A 17120-nucleotide genomic window follows, 5' to 3' on the forward strand; every position below is an offset into this window, starting at 1 on the left:
GAAGACTGAGGTCGCTACTTATGCATTCTCCTGATGTACCGGTATTGTCTGCTTTCAGAGTGCTGGTCCTGTAGTGTGGCAAGGAGCAAACATGTCTCAGATCTTGAAATGTGAAGCTGTGAATTGCCCTACAGTACTTTTTTGAGTTTTTGTGGAGCTGTTGTGTTCTAAGATGAGTTGAGCTATTAATAATAGGGATATGGGGAGAGCTCAAGGTTGGGTTAGATTTGAGCATACTAGCCAAAGAATCCGCCTGTCTCTTGAAGATGCAGGGAGACAGTGTATGGATTGAATGTGGGGACTGTTTTCAAATGACTTTCTTTCTTTAATTTTCCTAATAGGAATTGAAAGATGTAGGTCACCGTGATCAAATGGCGGCAGCCAGAGGAATACTGCAGAAGAACGTTCCCATTCTCTATACCGCATCTCAGGCCTGTCTGCAGCACCCTGATGTGGCTGCCTACAAAGCTAACAGGGACTTGATCTACAAACAGCTTCAGCAGGCAGTCACTGGCATCTCAAATGCAGCTCAAGCAACCGCATCAGATGATGCTGCCCAGCAGCAGGGTGGAGGTGGAGAGCTGGCTTATGCTCTGAACAACTTTGATGTAAGTTCTGAACCTGTATGTAAAAAGTGGCAGCTCCGACTGCTGCCTTCGCTCACCTGATTTATGAGCAACAGCTTGCTTTTGCTTATATTACCTGAAAAATCACTTTCTGCTGAAATACTGCAAGTCCCAGGTGAAGCAGGCTTTTATTTTTTCGAATATGGCTCTTTTGAAACTAGGATTGATAGAATATAGAAAGGAGCGGTGCTGTTCTCAGTGATTGAAGGCTGTCAAGTTAAACTAGCTCAAAAATAGCTCTTAGCCTACTGATACATTAGATGTAAGTCCTTGGTTTATTTGAAATTGATTATTTCATAATATATTTATGTAATGTATTCTTGTAGGTGACAGAAATGACTTTTTAAAAGTGAATAATATACTTGCAATTGCCCAAACTACCTATTGAGAAGAACTTGAAGTGGGAAGTGTAATATGATCTTTGGTTGGGAATGAAATCACTTCAAACTGATGTGTTGTACTGATCTGTCATATTCTTTATCTTGTATTCTGTAAGTTACTGAGGATAGCCATACACTTTTACTGAGAATACTTTCCTTTTGAAGCCAGTATTTTGTCTACTGCTGATTCGGCCTCAGAATTTTAAACACCTTGGCACCAGCTCACTTCTAAAACTTATTAAATAACACAGGTCTGTTGCTCAGAAAATGCATAATGCTTTTTTCCCCCAAGTGTTGTTCACCTCTATTTTAGCTCGTAGCACCCTTGCTCTTCTGTGTTAATTTCCTGCCATGTTTCTTAACTTCTTTTACCATTTCCCTAAAGGATAAAATGCTATTTGAGGTTTTCCCTATGCCAAGTGTAAAGCCTTTCTATGCGACCTCTTGGGTAACGAGATGTCGTGATTATCTTGATCTTTGGGACTGAATTTGGTTTTAAATCTCCTAAATTCCATCAGTTGAGCATTCAGCTACCTGAGTTTTATTTTAAGACTGTGCCTTGGGTTTGCACCCAAAGGACCACAGGTTTGATCAGAGCCCTGTAGGACAGGAAGGCAGCTCTGGTAACAGCACGTGACATTAAGGCCTGGCTTTGGTATGTAGAAGTAAATCTGAACTGACTTGTTTTTCATGTATTGGCTAATCTAATTCAAAGCATTTAATATGATTTCTGATCCATGTTCATATTTTACTATATGAGCTTTCTAATACATGGCCAGAGACTTTTTTTTTTTTTTTTTTTTGGCTGCAGCCTGCGTTAAGCTTCTGAGCTTTTAGTTCTGTGTGGCACGACTCCCTAATAGCAGCAGGGCTTGTTCAGCAGGCTGGCCTGAATGGGCATTGTGTGCGAGGGCTTTGTCTGCTCATCCTTGCCAAAGGAGATGGACAAAACAAATGTGTTCAGGTTCTCTGCAGATGTTATCCCTGCACTTCATTTCCTGTTAACATTTGAGTGCTATTGTGCTCCTGTAATAGAGGTTGTGCACACGCCCTCCCAAATACTTCAGTGTTTCTACTGTGCTGGTGAAATATTAAGTGATTACCAGAAGATAACAAGATAATCATTATCTCTCTCCCATTCATATGGTGCAGTTTTGGAGTTGTAGCATACTACCATTGGAGTGTCTGCATGGCTAAAATGTTCAGGAGAAAATGGGACTGTTAGAAGAACATGTGCTGTGGCTAAACCTGCTGTGAAGGCCGTGCGGTTACTCAGTAGGGAGACCAATTGTACTGACAGTAACGCTGAAGTTAGCTGGCGTACAAACTGAGTGTGGAAAATTCTTTTTCAAGAAACTTCGGGGCTTCTTTCATAAAAAGTTACCATCATTTTCCCCTCCTGCTCACTTAATTGGAAGAAAACCTATGCAAACCCTAAACAAACCAGCAAAATTTGGAATGGCCAAATCACGCTCCTTAATAAACTGCAGAACCTGTTTATTTAAACTACCTGGAAGTACTCACAAGGTGATGTATGCTCCACACTGCTGCTTGGTCAGCTTTCTATGGAGGGTGATACTTGCCCCTTGAAAAGTAGATGCTTAAGGCTGAATAAGCAGTACTGATTTTTCTTAGTATGATCTGTGCTTACTAATAATCTTTCAAGATAAAGCTGTCTTATTCCACGAAGAAATCTATTTCCCTATTTTAAACATTGATGTTGATGTTTCACTTGAATATTTGAGAACACTATTATATATTTACCTGTATAATTGCTTACTGGTGAAAGGAGGACTGGATAAACTAGGACACCAGAGTACTATATATAGGACTAATTTTGGACATTTGTTTTTCATGTTTTTTGTTCATGATGAGGTAATTATATCTGACAAGTTTAAATAGTGAAGGCATGTCCGGATTGACATGTAGTTAAAAAGAGTTCTGTATTTGAACTTTATTTGTCCTGGCACATTTGATTTTGCCATTCATATAATGAGACTTCTTGTGGCCAAGTTCGGTTTAGCTGTCAAAGCAGCACAAGAAATGACTAGCAACTTAATGTGATGGGGGACCTTTTAGTAATTTTACTAAACTACTCAAGAAAATCACTCTTGGTGCCAGAATGTCATTTTGCTTTTCATGCTTGATCAGGGGGTTGCTGTAAGTGTTGGTCTTTTTGATGACTTAACAGTAACTTACTGCTCAGTCTGATATCTAACTTCCAAAACCTTTATTTTACCAGAAACAAATCATTGTGGATCCATCGACCTTCAGTGAGGAGCGTTTTAGGCCTTCCCTGGAAGAGCGCCTGGAGAGCATCATTAGCGGAGCAGCCCTGATGGCTGATTCATCCTGCACACGTGATGACCGACGGGAACGGATAGTTGCAGAGTGTAATGCAGTGCGACAGGCCTTGCAGGATCTACTTTCAGAGTACATGGGGAATGTGAGTATCTTCTGTTCTGTTTGTTTGTTTGTTTTTTGTGGTTTTAGCTCTGTGAGATCATCCAAAATAGGGGAGTCAAAGCTCCGGGTCTTGAAGCTGGTTTGTTCTACTCCCAAACTGGATTTGAGCGCTAACCAGAAGTACTGAAAGGTTTATCAGAAGGCAAGCCTGGAGGCAGAATCAAACATAGGTTTAAATCATCTATGATACTTAAAATTGATCTCTGTTCTATTGTCATCATAGTACTGTTTTTAGGTTATGATTCTTACATACTGGTTTGTGTAGAAATTCTATAGAATTAGGCCGTCTTCCTCCTCGGTTTGCATAAAGTAACTAGGCCTATGGAAAAAAGTAGTGTTTTTTAACTTTTTTTGAAGCTTGGAAAATTTAAATGTGTTAACTTTTTAGCTGAAGGCATAGGTTTTCAGAATCAAGTTAATTGCAGTTGCTATTCCATTTGAACAGAAGTGATGTAGAAAATTAAAGCTGAAATATTTAGTAGGAAATTTGGAGAGGAGTTTGATATAAATATTGAACTGAGAAGCCTTCCTCCAGTGTTTGTACATTACACTACACGTCGTGTACATAGGGTATTTGGAGCTCGAGTGTGTTTCTACAGTTGGAAAAAGTGGTGTGTCATGAAGATGAGCTTCTGTGTTTGAAGGCATCATGCTATAATATCAGATGATGCCTCTTTTTTGCTTAGCCCAGGGGTTTTTAATTTTAATAGCTTTAGCAGTGTTGAGTGATAAGCTTGGGATTTCATAAGAGTCTTTAAGCTTAATCAGGTTTTTAAACATAAATATTGTAAAAGGGAATTGATTTCAGGTGAGAAGTTGTGGGAATGACAACAGTGAGATGGTTTGTAGCATCATGGCAGCTAAGATTGACTGAAGAAATCATAAGGGGCTGAGGTGAAGCCTTATTTAGACTTCTGAGCATGTTTGAGGTAAAACTTAGCTCAGAGAGATTTTCTTCAGATGGCAGAATTTGTTTAGCAAGGTTGCTGTGTTAGGTACCTTACCTCCTTACCTGTGATTCTGCTGTCTTTTGGTGAAAGCTACTTCAGCGTGAAATAAGCAGTCCGAAGTCTGTGTGTGAGACTTAGGTGGTTGTTATTTGGAGAACAGAGGCGTGCAGTGAAAGGTAGAAAATAAAATGAGGGTTTCTGTTTACCAGTGGAAGACAAGGACAAAGTAATTGAGCAAAACTGAAAGACAAGTCCCACGTAGCCTGTGGGCTGAGCTAGGTGCTTCATGTAGTCTTCCTTAATTGCTTGTGAAAGTAGCTTGTGCTTGGCATTGATATTGTATAGAACTGGAGGTGGCAGCTGGGGAGCAAACCACCACAATGCGCCCTTTGAAATGCCTTTCAGAGCAGGGTGTTTTATTAGTATATGAGGCATCCGTGGTAATCCCTCAAACAAATGTGCTGCTGGACTGGATGCAGGCCTATCAGCACGACTGAGGATAAAGCATCCACCAAATGCTAATTAAAAATGTGGAGGAAGTAAATGCTCAGTCTTGTGCACAACAGATTCGGTTGCGTTTCTCTCCTTGATAGATGGTCAATACCTGCGTAAGATCTCAGAGCTTTGACTTCCCTGTGCCATAATGCCTATCGTGCTCCTCTGGCTGTGTACTCTTGTCTCCGTTATGCAAGTTAAAGTAATCGCGTGGAGATGGAAAGAATGTATTCCCTATGTTATCTCTTTTAACACATTGTGAAATTAGTGGAGCATACTGAATTTTTTAAAGTCAGTGCTATGTTGTGATTGTAGACAGCGTAGTTGGGAAAATGAGATTAGAAATTCAGTGAAATGGAGTGGAAAAAGCAATAGATAAATTATGGTGAAAATGTGGGATGGTGTGTGAAAATCCATACCGAGGGTAGAAAAAACTACAGGATGATGAAGCTGAAGAATGAATAATAGCTGGGGACCTATAAAAGCGTTTGGTTCATCTACAGGAAGAGCAGGGATGTGCTACTTTTAATGTTTCCTCTGCTATTACTGTATTGTGCGTGTACGAGATACCAACAGCACGGCACCCAGCCATCTCCTGTTGTGCATTTCTCCATCCTACCTTTAAAGATGGAAATGAACTGGGCATTAAATCTGTTAATTGCACGATACTCACAGTGCATCATAAATGTTGAATGGTAGAATACGACCAAGAGACCTGTTTTTTCAAAGAGAAAATGGGGATGAGCAATACTCTGAAAAGGTTGAAGCACAGGAGTATCTTGAGGCAGATTCCCTTTTAGTTTTAGATGCCTTCTGTTTTAGTGACTTCCTCTAGCTTCTGGGCTTTCTTTCAGGTCTCTGGTAATAAAAAGGCTTTTTCCACAGGTAGTTTATAACTCCAAGTTTAGTGTTTTGGACCCATGGTTTAGCTGTCTCTTCAGGCCTGTCCCCGAGGGTTCTGTAAGTCTTCAAGCGTTGCTGGCTGTGTTATGATGTGTGGCGGAAACTTCTGTCTGAAAACAATTTTCAGTAATAAAGAAATTGAATCACAGGTCCCCTTGACCCTTGCATTTGCTGGCATGGTGATGAAACCCATAGCTAGAAGAAGGGCAAGAGTTGCTCCTTCACTAGTTTGTTACAGAAGTTTGTATCTTCTTTTCTTGGATTGGTGTCCATCTGGCACACCTGTTACAACTATTTCCAAAACAGAAGACTGGCCCAAATTGGTCAGACTAAATTTACATCAAGGCCAGAATCCTGTCTTGAGAGTAGTGAATGGCGGATGCCTACAGGAAGGAGGACAGTGACAAGGGAAGGATGCAGTCTGACTGGCCCAAAATAGCTCCCAGATGCCAGCAGTCTGTAGCTCGGATAATTCCAGAGCTGGCATTGCTGGCTGTGTTTAATAGCTCCTGCTGGACTTTTCCCCCTTGAATTTCTAGTTTCTTCCTGAACCATCAGGAACTTGCAGCACCCACAAGCTGGAAGGCTCCTTGCTGAAGAAGATGAATCGTGGCGCATGAAGCAGCACCTCCTTTTGTTTGAAGCAGAGCGCCCTTCTGTCTGTTCGGTTTGCTGTTCCCTCCATCTGATTTCAGAAGAGCCTGAGCAGCTATTCCCTGCTTACCCTTCTCTGTGCCATACCACGTAGCAGACTTCTGCCGCCTCTTTCTCAGAATGAAGTGTCCTAGTTTTATTAGTTGCTTGCCATAAGGAAGGCGTTCAACACCACCTTTCAGCTTTGGCTGGGCCCTCGGTGCTAAACAGCACGGTGCAGTAGGACGGGGTTTGTAGGGGGAAGGAGGACTCGATGCCTGCCTAGATCTGTGTCTCTCACAGAGTTTTGCATCAGCTGGTTGTAGCCTGGTCCTGAGGGCTGGGTGCTGGTTATTGTTCGGTGCGAGGGTGGCTGCCCCCTTGCTAAGGGTTGTCCGGAGGGGCTGATGGAACTATGTGAAGATTTAGCTTCTGAGTCGTAGTTGTTGGGGTCTGTTTTTGTGAACGTTAAGTCAGATCGTCTTTCTCTTGTGCATCGCTTAATGCCTCTGTCTGTTGAACTTCATCCACCATTTTGTTAGCTGGTGTCTTGATTTATATCCTAAAAATGCCAACTGTTCATCCCTTAATTGTAGCATTCAATTTTTAGTGTTTTTTTTCCTTCTCCATCTTCCATTTTCCCCCAAGGAGAGCCGGCTTCCATTACGGCTCTTGCTCATTTCAGCCCATGATTCTAACAGAAAATAGTTTTCCTTTTTAAACCAGCACTGCAGATCCCTCCTGGATTCAAATAGCAAACACAAATATCTGAGTGTGATATTTTTTTTTATTACTTTGAGTAAGCTTTATACTTCTTGCTAGTGCTGAATGGCACAGCAAGAATGGGGAGGTTTAACAGAATTCATTATTGATTCTGACTAGCACTGTAAGAGCAGAGTAGTCTGAGGTCTTGGATCCGAGATCAACTGCCTAGAATGCAATAAATTGCCCGCTTCAGTCACAGCTGAATTTGTAATATAACTAATCGATGGCGAGAGCCAGACCTTTGTGTGATGCTGCATTTGAGAGCTCGCAGTGTATATTTTATTAATGAAATTAAAAAAAATAAAATTCACAGCATATGTGAGTTTGGTTGGTCATTGATGACAGACTTTGAGACAGGAGGACAGAACAAAGCATCTCCTTGAATGTTGTTCAAGTTCAGTGTTACACCAAGGAAGCAGTTGGTAAGAGAGCTGGCATTTAGAGTTCAGGAGTAGGCACAGAAGATGGTTTTTATTGTATTTTGTTACAACTTCATAATCTTATGTGGGTAGATATTGATTGGCTCTAGTTTGCCCCCAGATAAAATATATGAAGCAGAAGGGTTTTGGACAGTACTACTAACTTTTCCCAGTATTGCCCTTATGCTAGCAGATGGTGCACCTTCTTCCTCAGCATACAGAGCAGTTACAATGCTTGTTTTTGCTTTTCTGTACTGTATTGGTCAACTCTATCTCAAATTTACACACACAGCTTTCGTCACAAGTTATCTAAAATAGTTAAAGTGAATTCATAAAAAAGAACAGTGGGCTGATGAGAGCCGAACCACTTCTGCAGCTTTAAGAAGCAGGTACGTAGGATGGAGAGGTAACGTGTCCAGCAGCCACAAAACCCCACAAACCTCAAGCTGTGACAGCGTGTGCTCTGTGCGGTAACTCCCCATGGGTGTTATTAGTGCAGAGCTTGGGCAGCTTGTCTTCATCTCAGCCACTGTGTTAAATATGGGAGGCATACAAGGTCATATTTTTTGAGGTTGGGGTTTCGCAGATTAGGAAGTGCAGGATGTCAGCTGGAAGCTAAAGCAGAAATTTTCAGTCTGCTCTGTTTGACTACACTGAACTTGAAAAAGACACCAATTTGCTGTGCTGGGCTAACTGATTGACATGTAAGACTGAAAATAAGGACTTCCTTCGGCTTTTTTGACAGTCCATTTTCTCTGTTTGACGGAGAGGCTTTGGAGGAATGGGGGCTGTTAGGTTTCTTTCCATGAACGCTGCTTTAGAGCCATTTGGCGGCAGTAATCACAGGTGTTTCGATCTATTTAGTATGCACAGAAAGGTGCAGAGAGGTCTCATTTTAAAGTCTATTCCATACCCCACCGATTTCTAATGCCTATAACTACCCTTTCGGGCAGACACAAATAACTCAGCCTGGTACTTGCATAAAGTTTGTCAGAAACTCTAGTTTGGCTAGCATGGAATGTGAACCCAGAGCCCCATTGTGTACAACATGCTCTTGTACAATAAAATCCCTTGTTACTACATTTGGAAACGATAAATCATGTTACATAAAGTAGCTTGACAGGTCCTATTTCAACGGGAATTTTAATGCTTTCATATTATCATTCTGCCTGTGTCCTTGACTGTCTGGATTGCATTAGAGGTGCTTGGCAGCAAATGGAGAAAAACCATTTGGGGCCAGCTTCAGAGCAGGCATTCCAGGCACAGATTATTTCAGCCGATCTTTCCAGTTTCCATTTTCTGCTTGGCCTGAAGCAGGGTGTGTCTGGGCGGGTGGTGCCTGTATTTCTTTTAATATTGGCTTTTAGCACAGCTTGAAGGTAAGTGGGGCAGCTGAACCCCAGGCTGCTGCACTGCACTGCCTGGTAGGAGCTCCTGCGTGCTGGCAGGAGTGCCGTGGCTCTCAGGATACCTGAAGTAGATCTCAGCACTTCTGGTTTTAGACTTGTCTCGTGATTTACTAAATGCTTGTTTTTCACATTGTTTCTGTGTTCAGCACAGCTACAAAAGTGTGCTTCTCCAAACAAGTGCACTGTTTTCCTGATCTTAATTGCCCTGGTTTGCTTTTCTTTCCTAAAGCTTCCTTGAGCATCTCCGGTGCTTGAAAATGAATGGGTGAGAGCATACCTAGCTCACATCTTCAGTATGTTTTGGGAGAAGTAATTTTGTCTTCAGAATGACCATTAAGGGTCACACGTGTGACTTATAGAATGGAGATGGGTTTTCATTCCGAATTTGCCTATTAATAATACTATTAATAATAGTGACCCACAGCTTTATATTCCCATCAAGCTCTGAAAGGAACATGTGAATTTTCACAACTGTTAAACTTGTGTACGATTTATCTGTGTATTTGGAAGGGCTCTTGCATAGCCCTTTCAGGCAACTGTTTCTGTGGAAATAGATACGAAGTAAAATGTCAGACTGATCCATATTTATGATAGATGCTGATAAAAATCTGCCTTGAGATAATCTGCACTTTCTTTTTTTTAATATTGTTTCTGTCAGTTTAAGACACTCGGCTGCTGAAGTGATGGACATGGCTTGAAAGCCTCGATGGATTTTCCTGTCATGGAGCTTGCTGCTCAGGAAAGGGAGCTGTGCTGGTGTGCTGGGCGCTAGTTGCCATAGATGGTACTGGTTTGACAAAGATGATGCTTTTAAAAATAAGTTTCTCAAGTGGTACTGTTTTTAAGCTTGTAATGCTTACAGGGTGGGGTAGAATAAATAACTGAGCATGCTTGGAGTGAAGCCTGATGAGTATGATGAGAATTTCACGTGGCATTAATTGGGTGTTTTTTGAGCCACAAAAAGGAGCTTCCAGGTTGCTTACAGAGGGCATTCTGGAAACTCTTTTTTCTTACATAGTAACACGAGGCCTATGGAAAGAAATGGAAGGATTTAAGAGTCCTGAATACTTCTTCAGGCAGCCTTTGTGCTGTGCAGTGAAAATGCATTCCTTAAAGAAGAATATGACTGTCTTAATGCGTCCTTATGGGAAGTCAGGAAAGCCCAAGGCAGACCTGCAGTCTGGTTCCCGGGTGGGTTGAGCAGCCTGTTGCAGTCTGCAGTCATTGCTCTCCTCCGTGCGCTGCATTCAGCCCATGCTAACCACATTCGGTGCCAAACAGCAGAAATAACTTTTAAACTGAAGAGACTTGACAGCAGTTGGAATTTGGACTAAACTGTATTATGTAACTGGTCTCTACTTGCAGTCTTTACACGCTTCTCAGCATTTTTGTTGTGGATTCTAAATACACAAACAAGAAGGAAGGTCACTGCCCCTTGAGGAGCAGCTGAATTCTGCTGAAGCAGAGCTGAACCTAGTGCTGTCCTTAAACCTGAGAGCAGAGTCCTGCAGGTACCTTGTGTGGCAGTGAAGGCTTCCATCCCACCAGCTCCTTCCTCTCCTGCCCCTACCCTTTAGGTTTGTAACGTTGAAATGTCCACTTCTCCTTTCTTGTTAGGCATGTGCTATCCTCAATGCTAACACATCTAGTATTTCCTAATACTACATAACAAATACAGACCCTTCTTGGTTTAATGTTGTTCAGGTGGCATTTAATATCATAGAATATCAGAGTTGGAAGGGACCCACAAAGATCATCAGGTCCAACTCCTGGGTCCCCGAAGGACTGTTGCCTCCTCCAAAAAAATCAGTCTTAGAGTGTTGTCCAAACACTTCCTGAAGATTGGTGGAAGACTTGAGCTGTGCCCACTTGATCGTGGTGTGCTGCTTGGTCTTTAGCAGCATTTTACTTCTGCTGAGCTGTAAACCATTTTCCATAAATATGCTATAATGTTATGCATGGATTCTGCTTAAAATTCTGTTTTGTGACTTAGTCCACTTCAGAATTCTGCTGTTTTGTAGGAAAATATTTGAACTTTATCTGCCTACGTAAGATAATATATTTAGTTGCCAACTGTGAAGCTTTATTCGGTGATACTTGAGTACTCTCTCAAAGCCAAAATCAGGGAGTATAGATAGAACAGAGCATGTAAGTTTGCACAGTGACTGCTCATCTGTGGATAAACAGCCTTTTAGCCTCTGGCAGGATCATGCTCTCAGTGTGCAGAAGTATTACACACACAACTGGGCTTTTTAATTTCTCTTGTTGGAAGAAAGGGATGATGGAATTATTACAAAGCTGGAATGCTACACTTCTTGCATTACAACAGAATACTTGCATCTCAAGTCCCGGATTCCCCTTTTTTCCTTTAGCCGTGCTCTAATACCAACTTTGGATTAAGTTCCTATCTGCCTGCACAATGGGATTTAGAAGATAAGAGTGAGAGAAGGCACAGGCACTGCGTGTGCACACATGGCTCTGTGTTATGGTCTGCTAACAGTAATATCCTCCCCGGTTCTCTGGTGATAGGCAAAGCTGTTAAGCTTTTTTTTTTTTTTTTTTTGCTTGCTTATATCTCTTCATTTCTAAAAAGACCTCTGTGCAGGCAGTCCAGGTTTTGACCAGAACCTGGGGTACCTGCTCTAGGTGAGGTGGTATTTACCATCCAGACCGTGTTCTTTGCCTAACCTGTTCTCTCCTGTTGAGGAAAGCTGATGTTCTGTAATGCTCATAATGTCTCCTGGAGCTCCAGACCTACTTTGTCCCGGAAAGTCAACTAAATCAATACGGAATAATTAGCACTTGTGGCTTATCCAAGTAGTGGCAGCCCTCTTGAATGTAAATAGGGGCAGAAGAGTGACTTAATCCTCCTCTAGCACGAGGAAAGGATGAGGGTTAAGCCGTATCTTAAAAGGCTGTTGAAATAGAGGAGAAAAATTTGGTTTCCCTCTGGTTTGCACAGGGCCGTGTTTCTGCAGCAGGAGGGACAGGAGGTGGAGGCAAATGGGCAGAGGAGAGGCAGCGCAGAAACAACTTGCTTGTGCCAGGGCTCAGCCCCTTTCTGCTCAGAGCTCCTTGCAAAGCCTCGCTTTGTGCCTGTGGAGGCTGCTTGCTCAGAAAGCCAAGGTTGTCGTTGCTGAATTGATATGGCAACAAAGCTCTGGGCTTTCAGGCTGAGAACTTCCCCGCAAAGGTGCACTAAAAGATGCATTTTTCTCAGCGCCAATTAAAAATAAAACCAACAATCGTTGCCCTGGGCATCCAGCCACGAGGGGGGAGGCAGGGCACTTGTGAAATTAGCAGGAGCCAGTGAAAAGGCAAAGTCCCATCCGTCTAAGCATGCTTTCACGAGGGGCTGTGCCTTTAATATGGTGTGAGTGCTTTTCCCTATCGTCTGTGTGTTTCAGGCTGAACTTAAATGTTGCGTGATGTGCAGCTGCTCGTGGGTTATTGACTCATCCTGCATGTACGTTAGCCTTCGACTGTCAGAAACAGGCTTTTGCCATTCATAGGGTGCTCCGCTGCTTCCATATGTGGCCAGAAAAAGAAAAAAAAAAAAAAAAAAAAGCTTCTCAGCTCTGAATCTCTTCTGTATGCCCGAGGTGCTGTCAGCTGTGTTTTACTGAATATGGTAACTCGAACTGACGTTATCAGTTACTTTATAAAACCTGTGGAAAAAAGCTTGAAAAATGAAGCCTGATGCTGCTTAGGAAAATACAAAGGTTTTGAAAGCAGAAGGGGTTTTTTTCCTGTTCCTTTCAACTTTGTAGGTACAGCGTCTCGAGAGCGAGGTAGCTCTGTGCAGCAAAGGGAGCTCAGGAGACGTGGGGGTGTGCAGGGCGATAATTTGAGAGCTGAGTTCCAGCTCCTGTGCATGCGGACAAGTTGGTCCTGCTGCTTGCAGACTGGTTTATTAGCTGGGGCAGGCAAAGGTGTTCTGGCAGCACGCAGGTGTGCCCGGAGGGAGGTTTCTCTGGCCCTCCTGCTTTTTGCTTGCTCCAGATTTGCATTCTAGCTTGCCTTTCATCTGCCTGACTTCTATGGAATACACGTTGGTCTCTTACTTAAAAGACAGACTCCTTGGAAAAATAAAAGATGTACTTTTTATTGCCTGTGTGCTCAGTTAATTAAATTTTGGACTATGATTCTCACCTACAGTTGGGGCAGGCACTTTTTAACGACAAATTTAGGAACATACTGTATAGTTAGAGGCTGTACCTAGGGGCAGTTGGGGCAAGTCAGGGCATTTAAGACCTTAAAATATACGAGACTAGATAATTCTGATATTTTTAAATTTATTGATGTTGTCTTGATGTGTGAATACAGTTGTCATTGTTCGTGTCTTTAGTTCTCTTTGAGAGAAACATTAAGGAATGCTGGAGATCCTGAAGTGTCTTCTTGTGACTTCTTCCAAGACACCCCTTGCTTAGGTGCTTGAGATTTATCTATATTTTGAGTTTTTTCTTCCCTGGCACCAACTTGTCACCACTTCTGCTGATGGGTTTCAGGTTCACTCCGGAAGATGCCTGTTAGCAACTTTGGTATATCATGCTTTTAAAAATCCTGGTTCCTCAGGAGCGAGATAACCCAGGGCTAGTTTGCAGCCCCCCCAGTCTGCCCTGTGTCCCCAGTTAGGCGGTTGTGATGGACACTTCTCATTTTCAGGCAAGTGAATTATGGCCATGAGCATCAGTGGTGGCCCAAGCCCTGATACCTCCATCTACTCGGTAACCTCTTTTCAACCAAACACTGTGTATTGTTTTAAGGATGCATTAACTTTTCCTCAAAACACCTTCATTAGCAGTCACCACGTGCCTCCAAACCCCAGCAAGCAATTCTGCTGATGTGGAGGCTGAGCAGCCATGTTACAGCATCCAGCCAGGTGCCTTTTGTCAGGTTTGAATTCCCTCTTTTTTTTCTTATTTTTTGGAGGGGGGAGTGGAGGTCATTTGTGTATCTTCCCTACTTCACTGTTCAGCTTCTTGGGCTGTGCAGGGGGAAATTTCCTGAGCCTCTGGCCATACCCTGCATGCTCCTCTGGCAGCCTGGGGCTTGCTCGCTCATCCCTGTGGCAGCTTTGAACCTTTACTTTGAGGACAACTTCAGAAGAATTGTCTTCATTGAGTCATTTCAGGGGAGGAAGGTGACAGGAGAGCTCTGATGTCAAGTACAAAATAAGACTGCAGCTCTATCACTTGATACTGTTCCCCTTAAATGCCAAAATGTGAATTTCCTTAGAGGCAGAATGAGTTCTTGGGCACTTCTCCAGGAGTCAAAGAATCCCAATTCTAGAGGTCAGTGGACTGAAAAAAGCCAAGAAAATGAGAAGTTAATGCGGAAATAACTGAAATGAGGTTCAGGTAGGGGAAAAAAACTGAAGCCATTCTGTCCTGCACCTGAGCAGTTGACCCCTCTGGAGCTAATGGCCTGCGAGGTGCTCACAGCCCTTCCTGGGGGATCTTTTAAATCACATCTGTGACTGAGGAGGACAGGGCCCTCCAGGCTTCCGAATTTACGTTCTTGGGCTGAGTCGGAAGAGGCAGTTTGGAGCAGGCTTTGTATCACAGGGCTCATGCAGCAGGGGCTGAGCTCCCTGCCCAGGCTGACGGCAGTGCTGGCTCCGGGTGGGCGCCGCCTTCTGCTGCTGCTGCTCGGGTGTGCATGGATGCTGCGGGACCAGGTGATGGGAGCTGCTGCTAAAAGGATCAGGAGATCCGAGGGGGAATGCAAATGTAGAAGAAATGGTAGTGATTAAGCAGCAAATCGGCATGGCCTTGGACTCCCCATACACTCTGAAGACTTATTTGTGGATAATGTAAAAAGCACCTTTTTGGTGACAGACGCTGAAATCTCTAAACCTCTGCGTTTTTATCTTCAGCTGCTTTTATGGAGCTGTGAAAACATCTCCTGGCGTTGTCAGGCATTGGGAACATCTCGCCCCTCCTGCTCCCCCAAATCAGCCAGAGTTCAGGAAACCTTTCTGAAAGGGCAAGGCTATATCAAGTGTACAAGGGACTCATGCTGCCCCAGAGTGTTCCCGGTGTCATTTCTAGCAGACAGATTAATTTATCTTATTCTTCTTGTAGCCTTTCTCTGTGGCTTTGGTTATATTCCCCACGTCGGAAGCAGGGTGTGTGTAAAGGAAAGCCTTCAGTACTAGGCTGCAGCGAGCTCTGCGTTCAGTTACAGCTTATTGCTTGGTGTGAAACTGAATTTAACCAACTGTGTTTTTCAGATCATTATCAGCTTAAGTGCATTCAATTTCCCTGTTTCACTGCACCAGATTGTACAGTTCTGTACATTAATTGTTTGTTTTGAATAGCTGCTTCTTTATCATCTCTCATGATAATTTAAGTCATCTATCTAATGATTTCTTTGTGAGTAGTGGCTGCTACAATACAAACGGGAGGTACCTCTGCATCCCCTATTTGTCTGATTTGCTTTGCTTCCTTTTTCTGAACACTTAGATGATGCCACGGTGCCGCTCCTCCTCAGATGTGCTGACTGTTCCTAAATGGTTTATTTCCTTTGACACTAGTTTTCTTTTGAAGAAGGGCAGCCACTTTGTATGTGTCAGGCTTGTGCTAGAATTTTAAATACTTTAATGCATCCTCATTATCCGCAAGGGTGGCTGTCTAATTAGTTAACTTAGTAAATAATGGCTTGATAGTGTCTCTGCAAAGTATGACATTATGCATGCCACGGTTTAGTGCCTTTCTGATCCTGGACAGTTGCTTGGAGTCGCTCGCTTTAGGTAAGCGGAGCAGCTACGAGGTTGCTGGCTTCCTTCAGCATCAGCAGCCTCGTGGTCAGCCAGGTTGTTCCTGGTTCAAGCAATTTCCTCTTCCGTGGAGGAGAGTGAAGTTCCCAAGATCTGTGTGTAGGAGGGAGAGGAGATGTTTCTCAGCTTTTTGGTGCTGGTAAGGCTAGAGGTGCTCGTTAGCTAGTCCCTCAGCAGTTAGTCAGCTTTTGGTGCTATTTCCAGTTATTTTGGTGCCTCTTGCTTCCTGTTGAAGACAACTTCATGTCTAGTTTTTCGTTGCTATGTTGCAGGGTAAGTGTGCTGAATCCTTTTCTACAGGAAATACTTAAAAATCTGTCATAAACTAAAGCTATTTATATTTCTAATAATGAATAAAGGATACATTAATTCTCGCTTTGAATGTCTTATGACTGTATGGGTAGGATTGTTTTATTATCTGTTTCTCTGAGCTGTCTTGCCAGGAGTTAGGTGGCTTTATTCCCAGATTTATAATGCATTCTCTTCCTCTTGGAAAGGGCATATGCTGTCTTGGCTCACTGCTTTTAATTTGAGTTTTGCAGGGGTCTGTGTTGTTCCAATTTTAGTTGTTCTATTTCTAAAGCCTTTCACATGCACGTAAAGTATGATAAAAACTAAAATATTTCAAGGCTTTTACAATGACTTTGGGTGTAAGCCTCAGACTGCTTTTCATACTTCTGGATATATCTATTAGTTCGTGTAATTCACAGAGGGAAAACTTGAGATATTCTTTAGACTAGGTTACCAATTAACATAAAAATGAAAAATCAAGCCTGTTAAAAGAGACTCCACGGTAGCAGATTACTCACCACCCCCAGCAGCTGTCTTGTGGCTCAGCAGCACTTTGTCCCTCTGGTTTGGTGTTCTGGGACGTTCCCCCATCCATCCTTCCACGCGATCTGCCCAGCGATACTGCAAGTGAGACGAATTGACCTGTGTCCAAGCTCAACTAGCTGTCATTCAGCAAACCCGCTGCTGGGGAAACAGCCGTAAGTATTGACAAAAATATTGTGCTGCCCTCCTGCAGCTCCTCCGCTGTCAGTCGAGGGCGGTGTGGATGAGGCCTCACCCGATGGCTGTGCGGTCAGAGGTGGGCCAGAGCAGTTCTCGCCTGCAAGGAGGAGCTCCCCGGGGCTAAACGGAGCTTTTAGCAGCAAGTTGGGTGGGTACTTCTCAGGGCTCTGAGCAGACCCACCTTGTAAAGCTGCAGAGAGTTTTCTTTTCACTACAGAATGGTGCTAATTCACCGGTTTTCCATTGCACGTTGTCTTTTTGCTTTCTGCTGCATCGAGG

The 17120-nt window shown here is 43.1% G+C and overlaps 1 protein-coding gene across 1 annotated transcript in view; it reads left to right on the top strand.

The window, feature by feature from the left end:
* CTNNA1 (catenin alpha 1) overlaps positions 1–17120 on the top strand; it is a 112439-nt gene that overhangs the window by 26868 nt on the left and 68451 nt on the right. Inside the window, exons 6-7 of the mRNA XM_082771825.1 lie at positions 342–608; positions 3249–3452. Of these exons, the coding sequence (XP_082627951.1) occupies positions 342–608; positions 3249–3452 (471 nt within the window). The remainder of the gene's footprint in view (positions 1–341; positions 609–3248; positions 3453–17120) is intronic.

Source organism: Aythya marila, assembly GCF_965140915.1.
Source record: "Aythya marila genome assembly, chromosome: 14".
NCBI lineage: Eukaryota > Metazoa > Chordata > Aves > Anseriformes > Anatidae > Aythya > Aythya marila.